The sequence below is a fragment of the Dermochelys coriacea genome, chromosome 12, assembly GCF_009764565.3.
Source record: "Dermochelys coriacea isolate rDerCor1 chromosome 12, rDerCor1.pri.v4, whole genome shotgun sequence".
Classification (NCBI taxonomy): domain Eukaryota; kingdom Metazoa; phylum Chordata; order Testudines; family Dermochelyidae; genus Dermochelys; species Dermochelys coriacea.
This window is the reverse complement of record NC_050079.1, coordinates 6,547,408-6,569,096: the sequence shown is the minus strand read 5'-3', so window position 1 is coordinate 6,569,096 and position 21,689 is coordinate 6,547,408. Positions and strand designations below refer to the sequence as shown.

The following is a 21,689-nucleotide window of genomic DNA, read 5'->3' as shown; positions in this document are numbered from 1 at the left end:
TTCTCTCTTCAAATTAGATTGTAAGCTCATCAGGGCAGGACATAAGAATACTTAAGTCAGAAAACACCTTCTGTGCTTATGGTGGCACTATGTTAAGGTGAGGTGGAAGATAACCATATTGGGACAATTATAATCACAGATCAGTTTTATTTACAGAGCAGTACTTTTCTAGCAAGGCTGAGTTCTTGTGCATGTTTCAAACCATTTGTTCTTAGTGTCCAGCTCGGTCATCTCAAGATTTTAGAATTGTATAAGGTTTTCAAGGTGGGTAGCTGTGTTAGACCAATAGGAACACAGACAGACCAAGCAATTGGTTTATTTGGAGATGCACAAGAATGCACATCGGAAATGTTTATTACAAGAATTTGTCCCCTGCATACAGCGAGCACTGTGCTTATATTTCAGCTAGTTTGCAGCTGAGAGGCATTATTTGCAATGGTTCTGATTCTTATGCCTCTAAATGAGGGGAGATTACAACACCACTGAGAAATAGGATACACAATCGTTGAGTGGGAAGTACTCGATAAACTGGGAATAAGGGAATTTAAATGCATCCCTCTGAGCTGCAGGAGGAGTGACTGAAGGACATGTTGAGTAACTCTTAGATTTCATCACTGGAAAGTACAGTGTGGGATAGCAACATTGCAAAAAGGGCCATGGTGAAGACAGCTGCCCATTCTGTGGAATAGCCATGCTGCCCTTTTTAGCAGGGCTGCCAGAGTTTGTTTAGCAGCTTTCAGAGCACTAGATAAGACGGCTTTATTTGGTTCAATGTTCGGTTTGGGTTTTGCTCATGGTGTGGCTCATTTGTGTGTTAAGAAAAGGCATTGAATTACTAAACACGAAGGCTAGGTCTACCCAGCAAGAGCTGTGCATGGGCTAGCCTCTCTGAGCTAGCTTAAATCCCGGGTAGCAGTGAAGGCAGCGTGGGCTTCGGAGCAGCTGAATGCCTTCTCAGGCTCTGTGCTAGGTTTGTACTACCGGCTTTGAGGCCCATGCTGTACAGTCTTCATTGTTATTGTTACCTGGATTCAAGCTAGCTCAGGTAGGCTGGCCCATGCACAGCTTTTGCTGTGTAGAAATACCCACAGAATCTAGACTAGTTGCCCCAGCAATGGGGCCCTGGAGAAATTAGTAAATATATGGTGGTATCAGCATTCAGAGTATTTCAGGTCTGAGGTCAGGCACCGTAGGAATATCGTATACGATCCCTATAGCTAGGAGATGACATTTCTAATATTTGCCCCCCAAAAATATCCAATCAAGTGGTCGAAAACAACCATTGATCCACAACAATAGTGCAAAGTAGGGTTGGCTTTTTTTATTTTATAGGCCTTTGTTTAGAAAATGCAACTCCACCTCTAGCTCACCATTGTGATTTTGTTCTGAGTCCTTCTTTGCCCTGACCAACGCCAAACATTTTCTCATGGAATGTCTTTCCTCAATCCCCCTTTGCTTGGTTCCCAAAATACCTCATTCTATAGGCCACCAGAAAGGTCCATTAGTGGTCCGTAAATTGCTGTGCTGTTGGATTTACTTTATAGCAAAAGAAAAGGAATTCAGCTACAAACAGATTTAAAAATGACTCTGGCTCTTACCGAGAGAGAGAGAAGGAAATAAGTTTTTCTCTGTATGGGAAGTTCTGTGGCTGGCCTATTATAATTTGGCTATATGCTGTAAAATAACAGAAAAAGGAAAGTGCTTCATGAACTGAAAAGGCTGCTCTGTAGGAAATGGAGTGAGTTGTTGGTTTGAAAATCAAAGGAATGACCATGTTTTTTGTGTTGCCTGTTTATATCTCAGCCGGGGGGGGGGGAACAATTAGGAAGAAAGTGAAAATAAAGAGGAAGCTTACATTCAGGAGCCCTGCTTTATGTGACTACAAACAGGCACTTTCTTCTTATCTGTCCTTTTTTGGCATATTAAAGCATTTGATGGTTTTTTTTTTTTTTAAAAGGAATCTTTCTGAAGGGACTCTTGGTTATTCTGGCTGCAGATGAGCTGGCATTTGTGCAGGCAAGCTGCAGAAAGACCAGCCATTCAGACATTGATATTTTTCTTGTCTTGTGACTAACCTGATTTTCACTGGAGAAACTTTTTGGGCCAGCTGTAGCTTCTAACCCACATTTGGATTCAGATGCCGTATTCCCAAGATTCCCCTATTCCATTCATCCACCTTTTTCCCCTCTGATAAAATATGATTTCTTTTGCATAACCGCACCATTTGCAAAAGGCTGTTCACCCACCACTCATTGCGTCATCTCTGGCATAGTTATAGCATGGCCTCATATTTAAAACAGGAAAGTGGGAGTCAAAGGAGACCTGAATTCTGTGCTCACTTCACTTCACCCACTGATGGGCCAGTCTCATCTCTTCCCTGTAGTTCAGTTTCCCAGCCTGCAGAGTGGGGTCATCAAAGCGAATGCATGGGATTAGTATGATCACCTGTAAGGATTACAAAGAATCATAGAATATCAGGGTTGCAAGGGACCTCAGGAGGTCATCTAATCCAACCCCCTGCTCAAAGCAGGACCAGTCCCCAACTAAATCATCCCAGCCAGGGTTTTGTCAAGCCTGACCTTAAAAACCTCTAAGGAAGGAGATTCCACCACCTCCCTAGGTAACCCATTCCAGTGCTTCACCACCTCCTAGTGAAAATGTTTTTCCTAATATCCAACCTAAACCTCCCCCACTGCAACTTGAGACCATTACTCCTTGTTCTGTCATCTGCTACCACTGAGAACAGCCTAGATCCATCCTCTTTGGAACCCCCTTTCAGGTAGTTGAAAGCAGCCATTAAATCCCCCCGGCACGCAACACAGCACAGTTGGCCTGGTGTCTTGGAGGCAGGAGCATTCACCTTCCTCTGAGGCATCAGATATTGGCCTCTGCCAGGAAACTACTAACCAGTCCATTGCTGAGCTCTCATGTAGCTCCGATATAGCATCCACTCCAAAAATCTAGCAGTGCTATTGAGAACTCCGTGGGTTTGTGCTCTGAAGAAAGAACATTGCTCTGAGAGTTGGGAAAGAGTGATTAGCACTCTTCCATCTGTTGAGGCTGCTGGCCTGGGCTGCTGAAAGAACAGCAGCTGGCCTGTATATTGATTTATGAATTGATAGCTGAAGACTGAGCTCCATCCTTGCTGTCTCTGGGGAATGGCTTGTGTTGGGAGTTGCTAAATGCATGTGGCCTTTCTCTGTCCATGTAGGATTTTGGCGTTGGAAAAGCTGGGGGCAGTCTTCAACCAGGTTGCCTTCCCACTGCAGTACACCCCCAGGAGGTTCGTCATTCACCCTGAGAGCAGCAACCTGATCATCATCGAGACAGACCACAATGCTTACACCGAGGCCACGAAGGCCCAGAGGAAGCAGCAGATGGCTGAGGTAATCAGGACAGCTCATATATGCATGTGTGTCCTTCTGGACACCCTCTCACTTGAGTGCTGAGGATCCCCGCCTATGTTAACCTCGGGGACTGGAATTCTTTTGCTGGGTATGAGCACGAAGGGCGGATGGATGGAGTGCAGTGCAGGCCCGTGGGGATGGCAGGAGAGGTTGCTCAGAGTCCTGCATTGTGTTCCACATACAGTTTGGGCTTGGGCTAATCACTTAACCTCTTCCTCAGTCTGCACGTGTAAAACGGTGTATACTTAATGCTCAGCAGGTGGCCCTGTGACACTGAATGTTTGAAAATCCACTTGAGCTCCTCTGAAGGAGCCTGTATAAGGACAAATTATTCTTTACTTTTGCTGCTGTTGATTTCTTAATAGCGGCCTCGGACTCCACGTTGCCAAATGATTAGTGGTTGGTTTTCTAGTTCAGTTATGGCGCTTCCGCGTAATCATAATTTCAGCAGATAAATCGAAGTCCAAATGCTGCCTTTCACAGCATGCAGTACCCTGATGCCTTGACAGACTTTGAGATCATTCTGCTGAGCAATGATCCTGCTTGCGTATCACACGTTCTCTAGAATTTTTTTATTATTATTGCTGAGGTTACTTGGAGTTGAATAGATTGTTTTCCTTAAAGATTTCTCTGTAGCATCAGCTGGTGTTCTGGAGGCCGTCTCCCCAAAGCAATGGCCCCATGGGCAGTGAGGAATCAACAGTGCCATACTTTGGAGCTCCATAACAGGCTGTATTGTAGCAAGGCAAGCGAAATCATGGTCTCGTAGGTTTCTTGTAGGTGTTGAGCTCTTGGCTCTCTAGCTTTGTAAAACAGAGGCTTTAACGTTCACTTGGCTTTCATATTAGTAGCACTTTGCCTTGGGGATCTCTCTCCATTGAAGCTTATCTTCTAAATCTTCACCACGCCAAGCAACTTGGGTATCAGCCTGTCTTGAAACAAATCCCCTCTTGTGCTGAGTTCTTTCTCTTCCCGATGTAATGTGTGCTGCAGGAAATGGTGGAGGCTGCAGGTGAGGATGAGAGGGAACTGGCCGCAGAGATGGCAGCCGCCTTTCTGAATGAGAACCTTCCTGAGTCCATCTTTGGTGCCCCCAAGGCAGGCAATGGCCAGTGGGCCTCTGTTGTCCGCGTGATGAACCCCATCCAGGGCAATACTTTAGATCTGGTCCAACTAGAGCAGAACGAAGCTGCCTTCAGGTAAGGAGCAGTGCCAAATATAGTCTCTGGCTGTCATGTGCTTAATACATTGCTGCTTATTTGGCCCAGCTGTCGTTTGAGTTGAAAGGCCACATTGCTGGGACGCTGGGTACTAAACCCCAGTAGACACCTCTCTGTACTCCGAAGCTCTTATCTTTTCTTCACCCAGCCCAGTCGTGCAAGGTGAGCATAGGCACTAACTCTTAATGCCAGCACATTCACTGGACCTTTAAACAAGCCGTTGAAGGGGATAGTATTCTAAAAAGGCCCCATGGGGTGCAGATGATGGAGAAGAAATAAAAAGTAGGAGCAATTATCCTTCCTCTCCCTCCTTTCCCCCTCTCTTCCTTAGCATCCTCTCTGCAGAGATTAAACCGCCAAGCAATGTTGTGGGCGCATTTAAAAGGGTGGGTACTGTGTAGAGAGAGAAGTCGGGTGGAACTGCAGCAAGGAAGATGAGTCAAGCCAACTGACACGCCGTCTGTCCGTTTTGCTTTGTGTAATCAGTCCTCGAGACGCCTGACTCTTGTGCTGATGGGCTAAGCATCAATCAGGGGAGGAGAAAGATGAAAGGAGGGAGAAGAAGTTGCTTATAATGTCCAAAACATAAATCTCCTCTCAAAAGAAAAAGCAGCAGCCCAGATTCCCACTTCCTGTCTGGGCACAGTGAATATTCCATACCTATATGCTGTCTAAATATGAATACTTAGTGTGTGTTTTCGGGGGGGGGAAGCTGGGGGTGGGGGGGATAGATGAATGAAATCAGCAATGTGAAGTCAGGCTTCCAAAGCTCTCACCCAGCTTTACCATCTACGTGTGACATGCAGATCCTATCCCGAGGCAGCTCTGGCTTTGGTTTCTATATTTTGTTCACACTAACCTCTGGGCACCTGTCTGTGTTGTCCCCAGTGTGGCAGTATGCCGATTCGCCAACGCCAGTGACGATTGGCATGTGCTGGTGGGAGTGGCCAAGGACCTGATTCTGAACCCCCGGTCGGTGGCTGGTGGGTTTATCTACACATACAAGCTGGTGAATAATGGCGAGAAGCTGGAGTTCCTACACAAGGTGAGCATGCCCTGCATGGAGTGGGCTGACCTCTCTTGTGCTAACATTGTGGGAGGTACAGACCAAGAGACGAGAAAGGGAGCCAGGAAAATCCACACTGACGCTCACTGAGTGTATGAGAGGCCCAGACAATCTTCAGATGGTTTGGAAAACTGACCACTCTAAACTACAGTTTGAGTCTCCCTGAGATATCTTGTTCCAAAGCATATACCAGATAGCCTGCCAGTTGTCACCCCCACATTCCCTCATGTGGCTGCTGCCAGTATGGGCAAATGGGCAAGCCCTGAGCTGTGCCAGGCAGGTGATAGTCAGTGCATATGCAGGAACTTTGCACAATTGGCAGTAGCTGCAAATCTCACTACTCATTTTCCAGGGCATCTAACTGGCACTAGTTGGGCTCTAGCAAAGTGACTAGATATATGGGGAGACGGTAGGCTAACCATAATTTTTCTCCTGCTTGGGGAAACTTTGAAGCAGGGAGAAGCCTGTCTGCTTTCCAGGAGGAACTGGCGGGAAAATTCTGCATCCAGAGTTACTGTCTGTCTAGCTGCTTGTTTGGTCCCAACCCCATAGTATTAGCCCCTCACAACTGTGAGCACGTTTATTCTCGCGCCCCCTGTAGGCGGTAGGGAAGGGTTATCCCCGGGTGGGGAGCTGAAGCCCAGAGACATTGACATGCCCAGGGAGGTCCGTGACAGAGCTGGAAATGGACCCTGGTCTCCTGAGGCTAGGCCAGGGCCAGGCCTGCATCGCCATGTGCTAGATTGAAAAGTAGGGACCCTATTCCTGCTCCCAGAGAACAGTTACTGAGGCCGGGGGAGGAAATGCTACCCTTTTAAAATGCAGTATTCCCATGCTTGAGGAGCTTTCATGGTGGCTGTTTCTTTACAAAGCTGACCTGCACTCAGGTCACTTGTCTTGGTGTTGAAGGTTCCCTGATATCCAGCTGTCAAGGTTCCTTCCCCACTCTGAACTCTAGGGTACAGATGTGGGGACCTGCATGAAAACCTCCTAAGCTTACTTTTACCAGCTTAGGTTAAAATTTCCCCAAGGTACAAACTATTTTACCTTTTGCCCTTGGACTTTCGCTGCCACCATTTGGTAAAAATCCTCACCAATTGCATAGGTGACCACAGACCCAAACCCTTGGATCTAAGAACAATGAAAAAGCATTCAGTTTCTTAAAAGAAGAATTTTAATAGAAGAAAAAGTAAAAAGAATCACTTCTGTAAAATCAGGATGGTAAATATTTTACAGGGTAATTAGATTCAAAACATAGAGAATCCCTCTAGGCCTTAAATTACAAAAAGACACAAAAACAGGAATATCCATTCCATTCAGCACAGCTTATTTTCTCAGCCATTTAAAGCAATCATCATCTAACAAATATCTAGCTAGATTTCTTACTAAGTTCTAAGACTCCATTTCTTTTCTGTCCCTGGCAAAAAGCATCACCCAGACAGACCCAGACCCTTTGTTTTTCCCCCCCTCCAGCTTTGAAAGTATCTTGTCTCCTCATTGGTCATTTGGGTCAGGTGCCAGCGAAGTTATCTTAGCTTCTTAACCCTTTACAGGTGAAAGGGTTTTTCCTCTTGCCAGGAGGGATTTTAAAGGTGTTTACCCTTCGCTTTATATTTATGACACCAACTTTAGGTAGTATGGGCCTGTGCACCTTCTTTCAGTTACATGCATAAGTGACTTGACTGCTCATAAGTGATCTGTGTTACTGATGGACCTCCAGGGTTTGAACAGCAGGGTTTCAGTAGCACCAAGTTTCAAAGAAACCTCTGTTCTCCCTATGCATTCCCAGCATGGTTGAGAAATGGGCAAGGGATGAGGAAGTGCTAAAGAATGTGGTGGCTTTCTTCTTTCTTCCCACATTTCCAAGTTCATCAAGAGGGGTCTGTCCTGGCCGAGGGCCACTATGATGCCTTTTAACGCCTACCATGTAGCTTACAGAGCTAGTTGGATGGACTGGCTTTTGTTAGCCAGCATGACCAAACCTGGAAAAATGTGCTGATGACTGTCAACACCAAAAACGCCAGTGGAATTAATTTTTTCCGTTGTGATCGCTGACGGATACTTTTGGATTAACAAGAATATGGCATTATCCTTAGGATAGTTTGTCTGCATTAGAGCTGCCAAGGACATCTTGAGATCTTTCAGATTTAACATCTTCTCCACTGGCTGGTCCAGAACTCTTACTGCAAGCATTGAATCGGATCAAGACTCCTGAGACTGAAGGATTGCTGATTGTAATCTGAATTGGATTTAGCAAAAAGTAAAATCTTGTTCATATTGGGAAAACAGTAAAACCACTGATTGGGTGACAGTGCCTTTTCTGCTTTGCTGCATATTCTGCTCAGTTGCTCATAGAATGATCTCCACACTCAACTCCAACTCTCTCATTTAAGTGCTATGTCTGGTACTCAGTGGCTTGGGAGTATCCTATCCAGGGTTGCATAAGCACCAGTAAAACATGGTGTTCCAGCATATAGTGTACTGCTGGCACAGGAGTTAGAAATTCTGCAGGACACATCAAGGACTCTGATTAACCTTGCATAATGACAGGTTTCAGAGTAGCAGCCGTGTTAGTCTGTATTCGCAAAAAGAAAAGGAGTACTTGTGGCACCTTAGAGACTAACAAATTTATTAGAGCATAAGCTTTCGTGAGCTACAGCTCACGACCTGGGGTATTCTATCTGCTACCCAAGATCCATAAACCTGGAAATCCTGGACGCCCCATCTCAGGCATTGGCACCCTGACGGCAGGATTGTCTGGCTATGTAGACTCCCTCCTCAGGCCCTACGTTACCAGCACTCCCAGCTATCTTCGAGACACCACTGACTTCCTGAGGAAACTACAGTCCATTGGTGATCTTCCTAAAAACACCATCCTAGCCACTATGGATGTAGAAGCCCTCTACACCAACATTCCACACAAAGATGGGCTATAAGCCGTCGGGAACAGCAGTATCCCCAATAATGTCACGGCTAACCTGGTGGCTGAACTTAGTGACTTTGTCCTCACCCATAACTATTTCACATTTGGGGACAATGTATACCTTCAAATCAGCGGCACTGCGATGGGTACCCGCATGGCCCCGCAGTATGCCAACATTTTTATGGCTGACTTAGAACAATGCATCCGATGAAGTGAGCTGTAGCTCACGAAAGCTTATGCTCTAATAAATTTGTTTAGTCTCTAAGGTGCCACAAGTACTCCTTTTCTTTCTGATTAACCTTGGCATTGAGAACTTCATTGCCAGTATCAAGGCTTTAAAGCTTCAACAGAACCACTGGATATAGGCCATTCTCCAGCTCTGCTTTATTTTGCAGTAAAGGTGCAAGTACAGTCAGTTGTCTTCAGGGGGTTTTGTCTGTCTCACTGGGCTTTCTAATGTGTGTTCCTTTCACCTCCCTGCGTAGACCCCTGTGGAGGAAGTACCTGCAGCCATTGCCCCATTCCAAGGCCGAGTCTTAATTGGAGTTGGAAAACTCTTACGTGTATATGACCTGGGCAAGAAGAAGCTGCTTCGGAAATGTGAGAACAAGGTATTGGCTTTGGTTCTTAATGGGTGCCATTTCTTGGGATGAGGGGTACGAGTAAAGAGTAACACTTGGGGATACATTTTCAAAACAGGGTTTTAGGTGTGGTATGTTTAGTGTGTGTGTTTGTTTTTGTCCTAAATAAACTCCACACCAGAGGGCCCCATCCAAAGTTCTGGGTGCCCTGTACATACACCCCAAAACGGAAATACCAAGTAAAAATCAATCACAGCAGCAACTGCTTCTCCCCCATGCCATGTTTGTCATTTGATCTCCAGTCGTGTGCAATACCTTAAAACCCCGCCATGCTTCCCTTCTAGAACTATTAATGGGTTTCTCACGCACTTGTTCTAATGAAATACATAGTCTCTCCAGTACTGCTGTGTCATATGTGGGTTTTCTCTCCTCTAAATACAAATTGAGGGTATGGTAGCATTTCCCATTTGACTATATGGGAGACACTTTCACCCCTTACACTAGGGGACAGTAGATTCTGCCAACAGTCCAGCAGAGTGTAGGCGGAAACAGCGGAGCTATGAGGCTCTGGTGTGCCATTTGATCTGGACACATTGGAGAGCTAAAGTGGGCAGCTGTTAAACTCTTCACTCTTTTACAGCCACAGAAGGAGCTGTGTGCCAGGACAGAAGTCAAAGGCTGTGTCTACACTGCACACTAAGCCAGGGTCTGTAGGATCTGGGTCTGTGCTTGAGCATCCACACTGCGTTGTAAACCCCGGGTTTACAATTGCTGGACCTGGGTCTCACAGCCATGCTGATGTGTCCGTACTGCACTACGTAGATCTTCTGACTCAGGCCTGCGGCTTGAGTTGCATCCACACTGCAAAATGACAGGCCTTGGACCCAAGTCTCAGTGGGACTTGGGCTCTGAGCCACCCCCCATAGCAGCGTCTTAGGACCTGGGTCCTGAGTGCTTGCTGACTCGAGTCAGACTGACTTGTATGTGGATGTTAGAAAGAGTTGGGCTCAAACCTGAGTCAGAACCCAGCCTTAGTGTGGAGTGTAAACATACCTAGAGAGGCTCGTTAGGTTCCATTAGGACTGCCAAGGATACTGCATTCTTTTAAGCTCTAGGCATATGGGGGGGAGAAACGGGGGTGTTTTGCTCTGCATGGCTGATACATTAGACAGCACGAAAGCAGTTAAACTACAAAGCGCTTTTTCTAGTTGGCTGCTTCTCTTTTCATTTCCTTCCCCTGCAAGTTACAGGTCTTAGGCCAATCTCTGATTGTCCACTGCACATAGACACACACCAGAAAACCCACAGGGTAAAAAGGGAACATGGAGAAGATAGATTTTTGCCTAGGTTTTGGCTCCCATCACAACTTGCAAAGTTTTCTTCTCAGATGCTTTGTGACCAGAGCTGTGAAGTGGCATTGCCTGGCCTGGAGGTCAGGAGGTATAGTCCACAAATCTGTAGATGTAGAGGTGGCATCTGTGCTCCTACACAAACCCCTGATCAGACTACTACTGCTCCAGACGGTTATTTGTGCGGTCAAGAACTGGGCACAGTGGCCACTGTAGTTCAGGTCTGCACTAACACCACTTCTCCTGTCCATGTTCTGGAGCCATAGTGGGGCGGAATTGCAGTTGTAGCCATGGTGTAAAATTGGCGATTAGTCAGTGGAGCAAGGAAGAAAAGGCGTTTAAAATGAGTTGAGTCGGGTGGATTTTCTGAGTTGGAATGAAGCCCATTTGAGTTCTTTATCAGGACTACTTACTGTTGTAATTCCCTTTCTAAAAGCACATTGCCAACTACATCTCCGGTATCCAAACCATCGGGCACAGAGTGATCGTGTCAGATGTCCAGGAGAGCTTCATTTGGGTGCGCTACAAGAGGAATGAGAACCAGCTGATCATCTTTGCCGATGACACCTACCCCCGGTGGGTTACCACTGCCACCCTCCTTGACTATGACACTGTGGCTGGAGCAGACAAGTTTGGTAACATCTGTGTGGTGAGTACGTGTGTCTGAACCGTCAGGACGCCCCAGAGACTGCAAGTACTCACTGGGAACAGCTACGTTTGTCTACAGAAATGAGAAAATGTGTCTTTAGTTAGCGCCAACGCCCTATAGCTAACGTTCATTTATTACAAGTGCCCCGTGGGAGTTATTCGTCAGTGATTCAAAGCAAACAAGTTAAAGCATTGGCATATCAGAAACTACCATTCTCAAAAATTCAGTGAACTTATTTAAAAATAAAATTTTCAGCGCAGATGCGCTCTTGACCACTGGTAGCCACTGAGCATTCCCTGGTGCTTTTGTCAAGAGCAAGGGTGTTTGCCCTCTGTATTGGCCAAATCCCAGCTCTGGTGTTTAGCTCTGCCTCCAGAAATTCCCTGTGCATTTTGGGTTGGTTACAGAATTCCATGCTGCTTCCTGACCTGTTCTTTCCTGCACTGGGGGCTGGATTTCAGTGGACTGTGTCTGCTGGTGGTGGTCCGATCAGTTTCTGAAGTACACAAGGTGCAGGCTTTGAAGCCTGAGTTCTGATGTGTCTAATGTTACTCAGCTAGCGTTTGGCTGAGGCATAAACCAGTCCTTGTCTGTTGTTACACCCCAGCCTCCATCAGGCTGGTCTGGCACAACTTAGCTATGCCTCTGTGGACACAGTCGGTGAATGCCGGTGCCAAGGCAGCCAGAGACCCATCCCATGTGACCAGGTTCTGCCCTGGTGACTTAGCTCTTAATTATCGTGAGTTTTACCTTATTTCCCCATATGTTGTGGATGCTGTGCCCTGTGTTCTTACTCTCTGCACTGATGCATACATGCTTCTCTTTGTATCCTGACACTGGCCACTTTTTGTACTTGACAATATAAAATGGTGCACACTGTTATTTAGTCTTTAATCACACTGGTGCCAAGAGATGCATTTAGCCTGGGGTGAGGATAAACCTCCAGGATGGCCCCTTTGGTGAAGGAACTTCAGTATTAGTCACCTTTCTATCTTCCTGTTCCTGTGCAGCAAGTTAACACTAGGCTGGTCTGCTCGAGGAAGTTAGATTGGCTTAACTACGTCACTCAGGGCTGTGAAAAATGTCTCGCCCTGTGCAACTTCATGAAGCCAACCTAAGACCCAGTGTAGACACCGCCAGGTCAACGAAAGAGTTCGTCTGTCACCCTGGCTACTGCCTCTCACAGAGGTGGATTCACTGCAGTGATGGAAAACCCTCTTCTGTTGCTGTGCAACAGGGGCGTGCCCATGCTACAGGGGCGCAGCTGCAGCAGCGTTTCTAGTGTAGCCATATCCACTGCTGTGAATGGCAAGAGAAGGGTCATTCCAGTGGCCTGAGGATTTCCCCAAACACTCGAGCATCCAGCATTTCTAGTGCCCCATGCGCATACCAGTGAGGGTCTGTGTTGCATTCCTGTCAGACCAGGGCACTTGATGTAATGCAAACTAAATGCTCCTGTGCTGGCAGGGAAGTGTGAATGCCCTGCAGCCAAGGGTTAACTAGCCTGTGTCCTTCTCTTGTTCACAGGTGCTGGCAACTGACCAGCACGCTGACTCTGTCCTGCTTTGTCGATACAGGTGAGGCTGCCTCCCAACACAAACGATGAGGTAGATGAGGATCCGACAGGCAACAAGGCTTTGTGGGACAGAGGGCTTCTCAATGGAGCGTCGCAGAAGGTAACCCTTCCTAGGAGAGTGGGGGGGGCAGGCAATCAGCTCCTCTGTGGAGCTGTGCAGAGTGAATGCGAGTGCATCTTTGGGGTTCCATCCTGAGGGGAGATGAATCCTGCCAGGTAAGGGTGTGTAACTAGAATGGCCACACCTTACAGTTCTGAGAGCGCTGGCGAACGCCTCCCAAGAAGTGACTTTCTCTGGGAGCAGGTGAAGTGCCCCCAGGTTACATTTCTCCACTCCCCTGCCCCTCTTATCAGCCACATCCGTGTGTGTGTGAAGAACTCTAAGCCATTTGGGTAAAGCTCTGGATTTTGTCGCATGGTTTCCAGTGGAGGAGTTTGTTCCATTCCCCTCCTGATCCTGCTGGTAGAGCTGTGCAAATGCATGAGTATCCGCTTTATATCTGTGGCCCGTTGATGCAGATGCAAATTTTGGATCTGTACAGAGTTCTGACAGTAAGAGCAGGCAGGCAGCTGTGAGGAACTGTGGCGTGGATCTTCCACCTACCCTGGGCAGAGGGTCTTGGGGGCAGAGACAGGGGCCAGGGGCTGCTCAGGCCCTACACTCAGGGCATGTGGAGGGTCTGCCACTGCTTCCCACAGCTGCCACCCAGCTCTTACGGTGGCCAAGCTGTGGCTCCAAGCTGCCCCCTTCCCCAGAGCCGGGTCGGGGAGAGCCGTGCTGGCAGCTGTGGGGAGCCCTGGTCCCTCCACCTACCCTGGGTGGGGGACTACGTGGGGGTGCCTCGGAGTCTCAGTCCAGCCCCTGCTGTAGAGCCCTGCAAATCCACAGATATCTGCAGATAATTTTTGTGGATCATATGCAGATACACATTTGTGTATCCACACAGGGCTCTACCTGCCAGCCCCTTTTATGCGTATGTCAGTTGTGGATGAACTCCAGAGGAAAATACTGACCCGTGACTTGTTTGCAGGCTGAGGTGATTATGAATTACCACGTGGGAGAGACAGTGCTGTCGTTACAAAAGACCACACTGATTCCTGGAGGGTCTGAGTCTCTCGTGTACACCACCTTGTCGGGGGGCATTGGTATCCTGGTCCCCTTCACGTCCCATGAGGTAAGAGCCATCCTGCTGCAGAAGCACTGAGTGACTGCCCAGCCACAACCAGCTCCTGTGTCAGCATCTTCTATTAGCTTGTGTGTGTTGGTCATAGACTATAGGTGACTGCAGTACAGGCTGCTGGCGCATTGCATGCTGGGAGCTGTACTGCTTTGGCCACACTTCCATCCTACACTTGAGAGCAGCTGCCACCTGTTTGGATTTATGCAGGTTTGGGGAGCACCTTGTGTTCCTGGCAGAATGGCCTGGGTGGTCTGGTTTTGGATGCTCCTGTCCCAGTGAAAAAGAAAATCGGTGCCTGGAAGTGGTAGGGGGGCCCCTTTGTGGCCAGGAGTTAACTGAGCTATGCAGGGCACAGGCTGATAGTGGAGTGCTACCATATCCTGATGTTACTCCAGTCCCACATGGGTGGGAAGATCAAAATGTTCTATCTCTCAACTACTTGTGTCCCTTCAGGATCATGACTTCTTCCAGCACGTGGAAATGCATCTGAGGTCAGAGCATCCCCCTCTCTGTGGACGGGACCACTTGAGCTTCCGCTCCTATTACTTCCCAGTTAAGGTAGGTCTGGGGTCTAAATCCACCAGGACAGCCGTAACCAAGGTTGGCATGTCTGCCACTGGACACGTTCACTGTTCCAATATATCGTGTGAACGTGTCATGGAGTAACAGGCCCACAACTCCCTCCAGGGAGCTTGCGACAGCATAAACAACAAGAGAAGCTGATGTTAGCAGAGCCCCTGTTTAATGGCATAATACAGAATATTCCCAATTATCTGAGTAGTAGTGGGGACATGGATTTTATTCAAGTAATGGAGAGTTCAGATAATCAAGAGGGCAGGCATCATTCACTGCTGGGGTGGCCTCCCACATAGCCGGGGGCGGCTCCTCGTAGTCCAGTCCAGGGGTCTCGCTCTGCCTCATTCACTCCCTCCAAGACTGGGGCTGCAGAGGGCTCCCTGCACTGGCATAGGGCTGGGGACACCCCATCCCTGCAGGCTCAAGGTGTGGATGGGGAGGCTGCGGTCCTGGCAGAATACAGACCGCCCCCCCTGCTAGCCAGCACTGCACCTTATCCCTGCACCCCAGCCCTGCAGCAGCACAGTGAGCCTGCTGTTGTGGCCCCGCTCACTCCCTCCCTCCCATGACGCGGGGCTGCAGAGGGCTCCTTGCGCAGCTGCAGGAGCCATTCAGCAGTAGGGAGGCATCCTCCATAGCCAGGGGTTCTTCCTTCTTGTAGTTCCGGCCATGGGTCTCTGCTCTGTTAGCCAAACCAAACCCCTGATCCCCCAGCATGAGCCATTCTGCAGAGGGCATGTATCTCATGCTGTGGGACAAAGAAGGGATTTGGGTAATGTGGAGGTTTGGATAACAGGGTTTCAGATAAATGGGACTGTCCTGTAATACCTGGCTTTTGTCTAGTGCTTTTCATCTATAGATCTCAAAGCACTTTACAGAGGAGATCAGTATCGTTACAGCTGGGGAAACTGAGGCACAGAGTGGTGCAGTGATTTTCCAAAGGTCACCCAGCAGGCCAGTGGTGGAGTTGTGAACAGAATACAGGTCTCCTGAGTCCCAGCCCAATGCTCTCTCCATTAGGTGACACTGTGGCCCCTCCCAGAGCCTCATATTAACAATCAGGAAGATTTAAAACTAGGCCATGGTGTGGAACGTTGGATCTACACCCTGCACAGGCACCTGCCTGTTGCACCTTCCCCAACTCCTGCTTTGTGCACCATCCTTGGGCGCCTGCATGGCTTTGCCTTGGTGTTCTGGCCATCGTGTTAGCTGTAAGCCATCACTGTGCCACATACCCAGGACTTCCAAGAAGCCTTTTTACAGCTTGCAGGATGTTTATCACTGCAGCTCTTGTAGTGTCCCTGGAGCTGTTAAGAGGGTATATAAGCAGATAGGTGTTTCAACTACTGAGGAATTGCCCAGAGATGAGTCAGACCTAGCTCACGAAAGCTTATGCTCAAATAAATGTTTTAGTCTCTGTGGTGCCACAAGTACTCCTTTTCTTTTTGCGAATACAGACTAACACGGCTGCTACTCTGAGACCTATTATTGATGGCCTTGGGGCTAGTCCCAAGACCTCAGAGACCTTTGAAACCTGATTGGAGACTTTCCCCTTCACCGATACCTCACTCACAATCTTCTCCTTCAACCCCCTCCAGCACACACCATCTAGAGACCCCGTGCCAGCCAGGACTTGCCGGCTGAAGCGAGATCAGCCTTGTCCTTCCCTCAAGTGGTCTGGGTTTGCTGGGGCTCTTGTTAATTAGTTTGACTCCAGCTGCTGTTCTCCAGCAGATGAGGTCACTGAGCCTGGTCCTGTTTCGAAAGCGAGATTAAGAAACTCCCGGCAAAGAGCTATTTGCCGTGCTGCCCTTTTGTCCGTTCTAATTAAGCGGTGTTGGGGCCGAGCCCGTTTGATACCCAGATTCTAACGTGTTCCCGTGTCTTGTCTCTAGAACGTGATTGACGGGGACCTTTGTGAACAATTCAACTCCATGGAACCCAACAAACAGAAGAACGTCTCGGAAGAGCTGGACAGGACCCCCCCCGAGGTGTCCAAGAAGCTGGAGGATATCCGCACGCGCTATGCCTTCTGAGCAGCACAGCCCCTCCTGGGACATGCCAAGGACGCTGCTCTCAGCCGGATTGGAAGGAATAATGTGTGCTTTTTTTCCCTTTTTAACTTCAGTTTGCTCGTCTTGCTCTGGCCCCTGGGGCTGGGTTTGTAAACTTAAAATCCAAAGACATGAGCATTTCCCATAAACTCGGTACCAGGAGTCGGGCTTTCCAACATGGCAAGGTGCTTGCTGGAGGCCCTGGGTGCTTGCTGGAGGCCCTGTAAACCCATCTAGTGATCATAACTGCCTGCAAGAAGAGCAGGAAAGCTCTCCAGGCCTGCCCTCCATCCCTGGGGTCAGAGGCACATGGCTGTCAGTTGTCCCTGCCTTGCTGCCCCCTCTCTTTGTCTAGGACCAGATCTTGGACCCATTTTCTGAGGCCCTTTGGGGCTAGACCCTGAATGGCCTCATGAAGCGAGCTGGGCAGGGCAGTGCTTGGCAGAGCCCTCTCCACACTGATGGCATCTGGGTCAGGAGCGCTCAGATGGGGATCTGAAGCTGCCCAGCCCTTTGGTGGGCTGTAAACAGCTAGGGTGTGACTCTGAGATGCTGCAAGGGTAATTGAAATAGCCCTGCCCCCACCCCACCCCACCCCAAACCATGTACTAGGGGTTGGGGTTCCGTGAGCCCCATGGCCAGTGTATGGAAGTCCCAGCACATGAAGCTCTAAAAAGGGGGCAGTGCCACACATGGCCTGAACCCTCCATTGGAAAGGCTGGGGCCAGCTTGGATTCCCACACTCTTTGTTTTTAACTGTTTTCCCTGTAAATATAGTTTTGTACAATGTTGACTCTGGTGGGGCGTGGGCAGAGGTTGAGCTGGGACTACATTTTGTTTTGTAACAGCTTTTGCACGAGCAGTGCCCTGTCTCCGAGCTGTGATTGGGGGCAGCACAGGAAGAATAAAAACCTGGTTTTTAAATTGATTTGAGTGCTGACCGCCTCTGGCCTTTACTCCCAAACAGTGTCTCTCAGCAGGGGCCCACACCCAGGGCAGGGGAGAGGGTCATTGAGCATGGGGAATGCTGCATGTCCTAGATCCACCTCCCCTACACTGGAAAGCCACCCAGCCACCCTCCCTGCTTCTCCTTTGGCCCTGATATAGCTGGCAACAGGGGCCACTTGCATCTGCAGGCTCTGGAAGTTTGCCACCAGCCTATGCTTCTCTCCTACGATGCCGTGATCCCCAGCCTTCTGGTGAAGGGGGTTGGGAGCTACCAACAAGGACTTGGGGCGGATGTCAGCCAAAAACCTGTGAAATAACAGAAATTAGTAGGGAAAAGGTGAGGGAACGGATTGCAGAAATGAGACAGGCTGCCTCCCATTTGCTCGCTGTTTGGCTGTGCAGGTTTGTCCGTAGAGCTAAACACCATGTGTAGGTTCCCTCCCGGGCTCCTTTTCGCACTTTGTTTTGTAAGCTGCCTTGCTCTGGAGCTGGCTGCCAGGTGTGGAGTGAGATGCTGCCCAGGATTTACAAATCAAGTTCTTGCCCATTTTGCCGAAGCACAAACTTTGCTCCCTGGCTTCCGCTCCAGCTTTGGAGGGCTAAAGCAGAGGCCAACTGTGCAGCAGTGTGGCAAAGCCCTAGTCAGCCATGAGCATGGATATGATTTTGTCACGGTAAAACTAGGCAGAATTCACGGAACAGTCATAGTAAAAATGTACAAAATCAGGGTGTGGTCATGGCAACAGAAACTGTAACAGTTTAACAATGAAGTCCTGCAGTGTGACTTGGAGAGGTTGACGGTGACCCACAGGCTGTGTGACCTGCTGAGGTGAGTCATGGGGTGAAGGGGGCACTCCCTTCCCGAGCCCCACCACCTGGGGCAGAAGTCCAAACTCATGGACATCTCTTAAAATCATGGAATTCGTGACGGAATCACAGCCTTAGCCATCAGTAGCAGATGTATGGATCTGCATCTCTCATATTGATGCAATATTGTGACCCAGGAGCACACACTCTGCAGCACTTCAGCAGACTTAAAGATTCCCCAGACTATCTCCTGATCTGTAATCCAGTCCAAAGGATGATTAGTGGCACTAGACTAGAATTTTGAGTTTGATTCCTTTGTCACGTTGGGCAAGTCACAATCAACTTTATGCCCCAGCCCTCTACCTGCTAAAGAGGGGTAATACTTCCCAACCTCACTGGAGCATAGCAAGGATGAACTAGTCACGGTTGGGAGGTGCTCAGTTGCTGTGGTGGTGAGTACTGAAGTAGATCACCCCTGTTGGTGCCCTTTCTGTTTTCCTGATTCCTTCATTCCATTTACAGGATTTTTCCTAGGGGGAAGCGGGGGATTGAGGCTGAGAGATGCTTTGCTCTGCTTCAGAACTGAGCCAACAACTTCTTCCAGCATGCTCAGGTTTGCTGCTGACATTGACACTAGGCTCTTGGCCAGGGCCACAAGGACTTGTGTTCTATGCTACAGATGTTCTTTATCACACTAGCAAATCCCTCCCACTCTTGTTGGCCCGGATGAAGGGCACAGGAGTCAAGTCCATAAAATGAGAGTCTGCAAGTTGACTAGGACAAAGCTGTGGCTAGTGACACAATACCCTGACCTCTACACTTTGGAGTGGTCCCTCGGTTCGATTGCTCTGCACAGGAATTGGAAGCATGGCTGCTGGGGCCTGTCTCGTGTTGGCTGTGGGACTTGGCTCGGCCACAGCCCCATTAAGCTCCCGTCTGAACATGGACCATTTGACAACATTGCTTCCAGGGGTTCTCATGTTTTTCTGGGAGCTGTGTAAATGAGACTGCTGCTTCTGCCACACTCCTGCAGTTGGAAGCGGGCTCATTGCTCCTGGCTGATGGGAATGAGTTTGAGAGGGCCATCAGGATCTGGTGTGAGGACATTTGGAGGCTGGGATGGAGCAGAGAGCAGCAGCTGTTCTGATTTCTTTGGGATGCCTTTCAGCCTGAAGCATTCCTGTAGGATTGCTGCAGCCCCAGCTGCATTATCCTCCTTAGCTGAGGGCTTGAATGTTGCTTATCCTTCAGAATTGGATGTGGAGAGCTGCCAGACCCTGGCTGTGGCACTGCATGCTGTCTGTTTCCTCACCCCTCCTCCAGCCTTAGGACTCTCCTCCCAGGAGCATTGGTCTGTACTCCTGTCATTGCCTCTCCTCCTCCTAGCGGGTGGTGACTCCGGGGCCGAGAGCACCCTTTGGCAGGTAGAAATTGCATCTTGCGCTGAAGGATCCCCCAAACTAGATGTGCAGCTGAATTTCAGCAGTGCTGCTGCCCAGGCAGAGGATTGAGGTAGCATTCAACCAGCCTTTTCGACAAACGCATGGCCCAGACACTGAGACACACCCCTTCACACTGACACCCCCCAACACCTCCCCCCCATAAAAACAAAAATCCATATCAAGTCCACCACAACAGAAACATGAGTGATGGACTGGGAGCCAGAGCGTTCACGCTCCATCTGGACTCCCCTGGGAGAGCTGCCATGTAGTGAAGCACTGAGGAAAGACGGGAAACTACCTCCACATCCACCTCCACCTTAGTGATTCCCAGCAGATCCCCTCGCTGCTGCGTTCCTTTGCCTCTGGGACTGGCCTCTGTTCCCAGTGGGGAGGGGAACAGGATGTGTGCGAGGTGCTCTCCTTCCACCTTGCAGAAAGCACATGGAATAAACAAACTGCTTAGCCTATCTCCCCAAGAGAACAAATCACAACAGCGATGCTATTGCTGGAAGGCTCTGCGACAGCACAGTGATGGGGGAAGGAGGTGAATAGACTGGAGTTCCCTTACCCTAGGGAAGGGTTTGACCTCCCCGGAGGATTTCTGCACTTCATCACTGCAGAACAATGGTACAAAGTCCCTACTGTGCCAAAAATGCTCCCACATACAGCTGAACTGTCTTCTGTTGCTGCTAGGTCCTTAAGTCCACACCAACCCACAGTCCAAAGCCAGACCCTTCCCAATCAGTTTCTTCTGTTGCTTCATCTAATCTAGTGTTGTAGGTCACCCAGGCTGGACCCTCCTGTGACATGTGCATGAAAGATCTCCAGCGCCCCAAGGTTGGCTGGCAACAACAGCATGTTAGCAATGCACCAGGGTAAAGAATTGTGTGGCCGATGGGAAATCAGCCAGGTAAGGAGGAACGTGTTTGCAGTGCAGGTAGAAAGGAGGGCGCACTTTGGGAGCTGGATCAAATCCCTTTTGGTCCTCAAGAGCTGTTGAATCCAGCATCTGTTTTACTACACCGTCATTCTCTTCTGTGGAACAGGGTCTCAGATGCCCCCATTGATCACTGCTGTTAGCCACAATTAGGGTAACTAGGAGGCTGTCTGGCCTGCAAGCAGAATGCACCATTCCACACTCCATCTCCACAAGGAATTGATAGAACCAACTCAGACCCAGCACATCTGGCTGGCGACTCTCCTTTATCATCTGGCTGTTGCTTCAAGGACAAGGGAAGGAATTTTCTCTGTCTTATTTGCACACTTGCGCTGCTGTGAAAATGGCAACCGTAGAAAATGTGCCTGGGTTTAAAACCATGAGTGAAGCCAGTTTCCAGCTGATGGTTGCTTGGGGCTTGTGTCACATGTCAGATCACCCAGTTCCAAGTGGCCACACCTGGGTAACAGAAACCAGGGCTGCATGTTCCCCACGGCTCATCCGTTCTAGCAGACAGGTGCATTACGGGCTCCCCGTCTCACGTGAAGGCCCTCCAGTGCCATGTGACAGAAGCTGGCACCTCATGCTGTAGCAGTCCTGCGGGGAGAGGATCCAGTCCCCAGGGCTGTCCATTCCACCACCATTCACCAGCAGGGATTTAACTGACAAATGTGTCTTTGATCAATCACCTTAGGTGTTTCATAAATTCTCTGGGAATTCCCTGCCATGAGGGAAATCAGCCCGTTTTGCAGTGGGTGATGGGCTGCTGGGGCAGAGGGAGAAACCCCCTTTCCCAAGAGCTGTGCCCAGGGAATGCAGCAGGTGTGCATCAAAGGTCCAGCCTTCAGAGCTGCGGGAACTCCTAAACCTCCACCGGGGTTTGCCCCTTTCAGGCTCAAACAGAACAGTGACATGGACCCTTCAGGGATGTGGCTTCCTCCTGCATGCCCCCCACCTTGCACATGCATCTGTT

At 49.1% G+C, this 21,689-nt stretch overlaps 1 protein-coding gene across 1 annotated transcript in view; it reads left to right on the top strand.

Annotated features, from left to right (window-relative positions):
- Window positions 1-17,510, top strand: part of SF3B3 (splicing factor 3b subunit 3) — a 54,347-nt gene extending 36,837 nt beyond the window's left edge. Inside the window, exons 18-26 of the mRNA XM_043495243.1 lie at window positions 3,212-3,386; window positions 4,401-4,606; window positions 5,516-5,672; window positions 9,102-9,227; window positions 10,983-11,195; window positions 12,773-12,871; window positions 13,803-13,946; window positions 14,406-14,510; window positions 16,424-17,510. Of these exons, the coding sequence (XP_043351178.1) occupies window positions 3,212-3,386; window positions 4,401-4,606; window positions 5,516-5,672; window positions 9,102-9,227; window positions 10,983-11,195; window positions 12,773-12,871; window positions 13,803-13,946; window positions 14,406-14,510; window positions 16,424-16,564 (1,366 nt within the window). The 3' untranslated portion in view covers window positions 16,565-17,510. The remainder of the gene's footprint in view (window positions 1-3,211; window positions 3,387-4,400; window positions 4,607-5,515; window positions 5,673-9,101; window positions 9,228-10,982; window positions 11,196-12,772; window positions 12,872-13,802; window positions 13,947-14,405; window positions 14,511-16,423) is intronic.
- The last annotated feature ends 4,179 nt before the right edge of the window (window positions 17,511-21,689 follow it).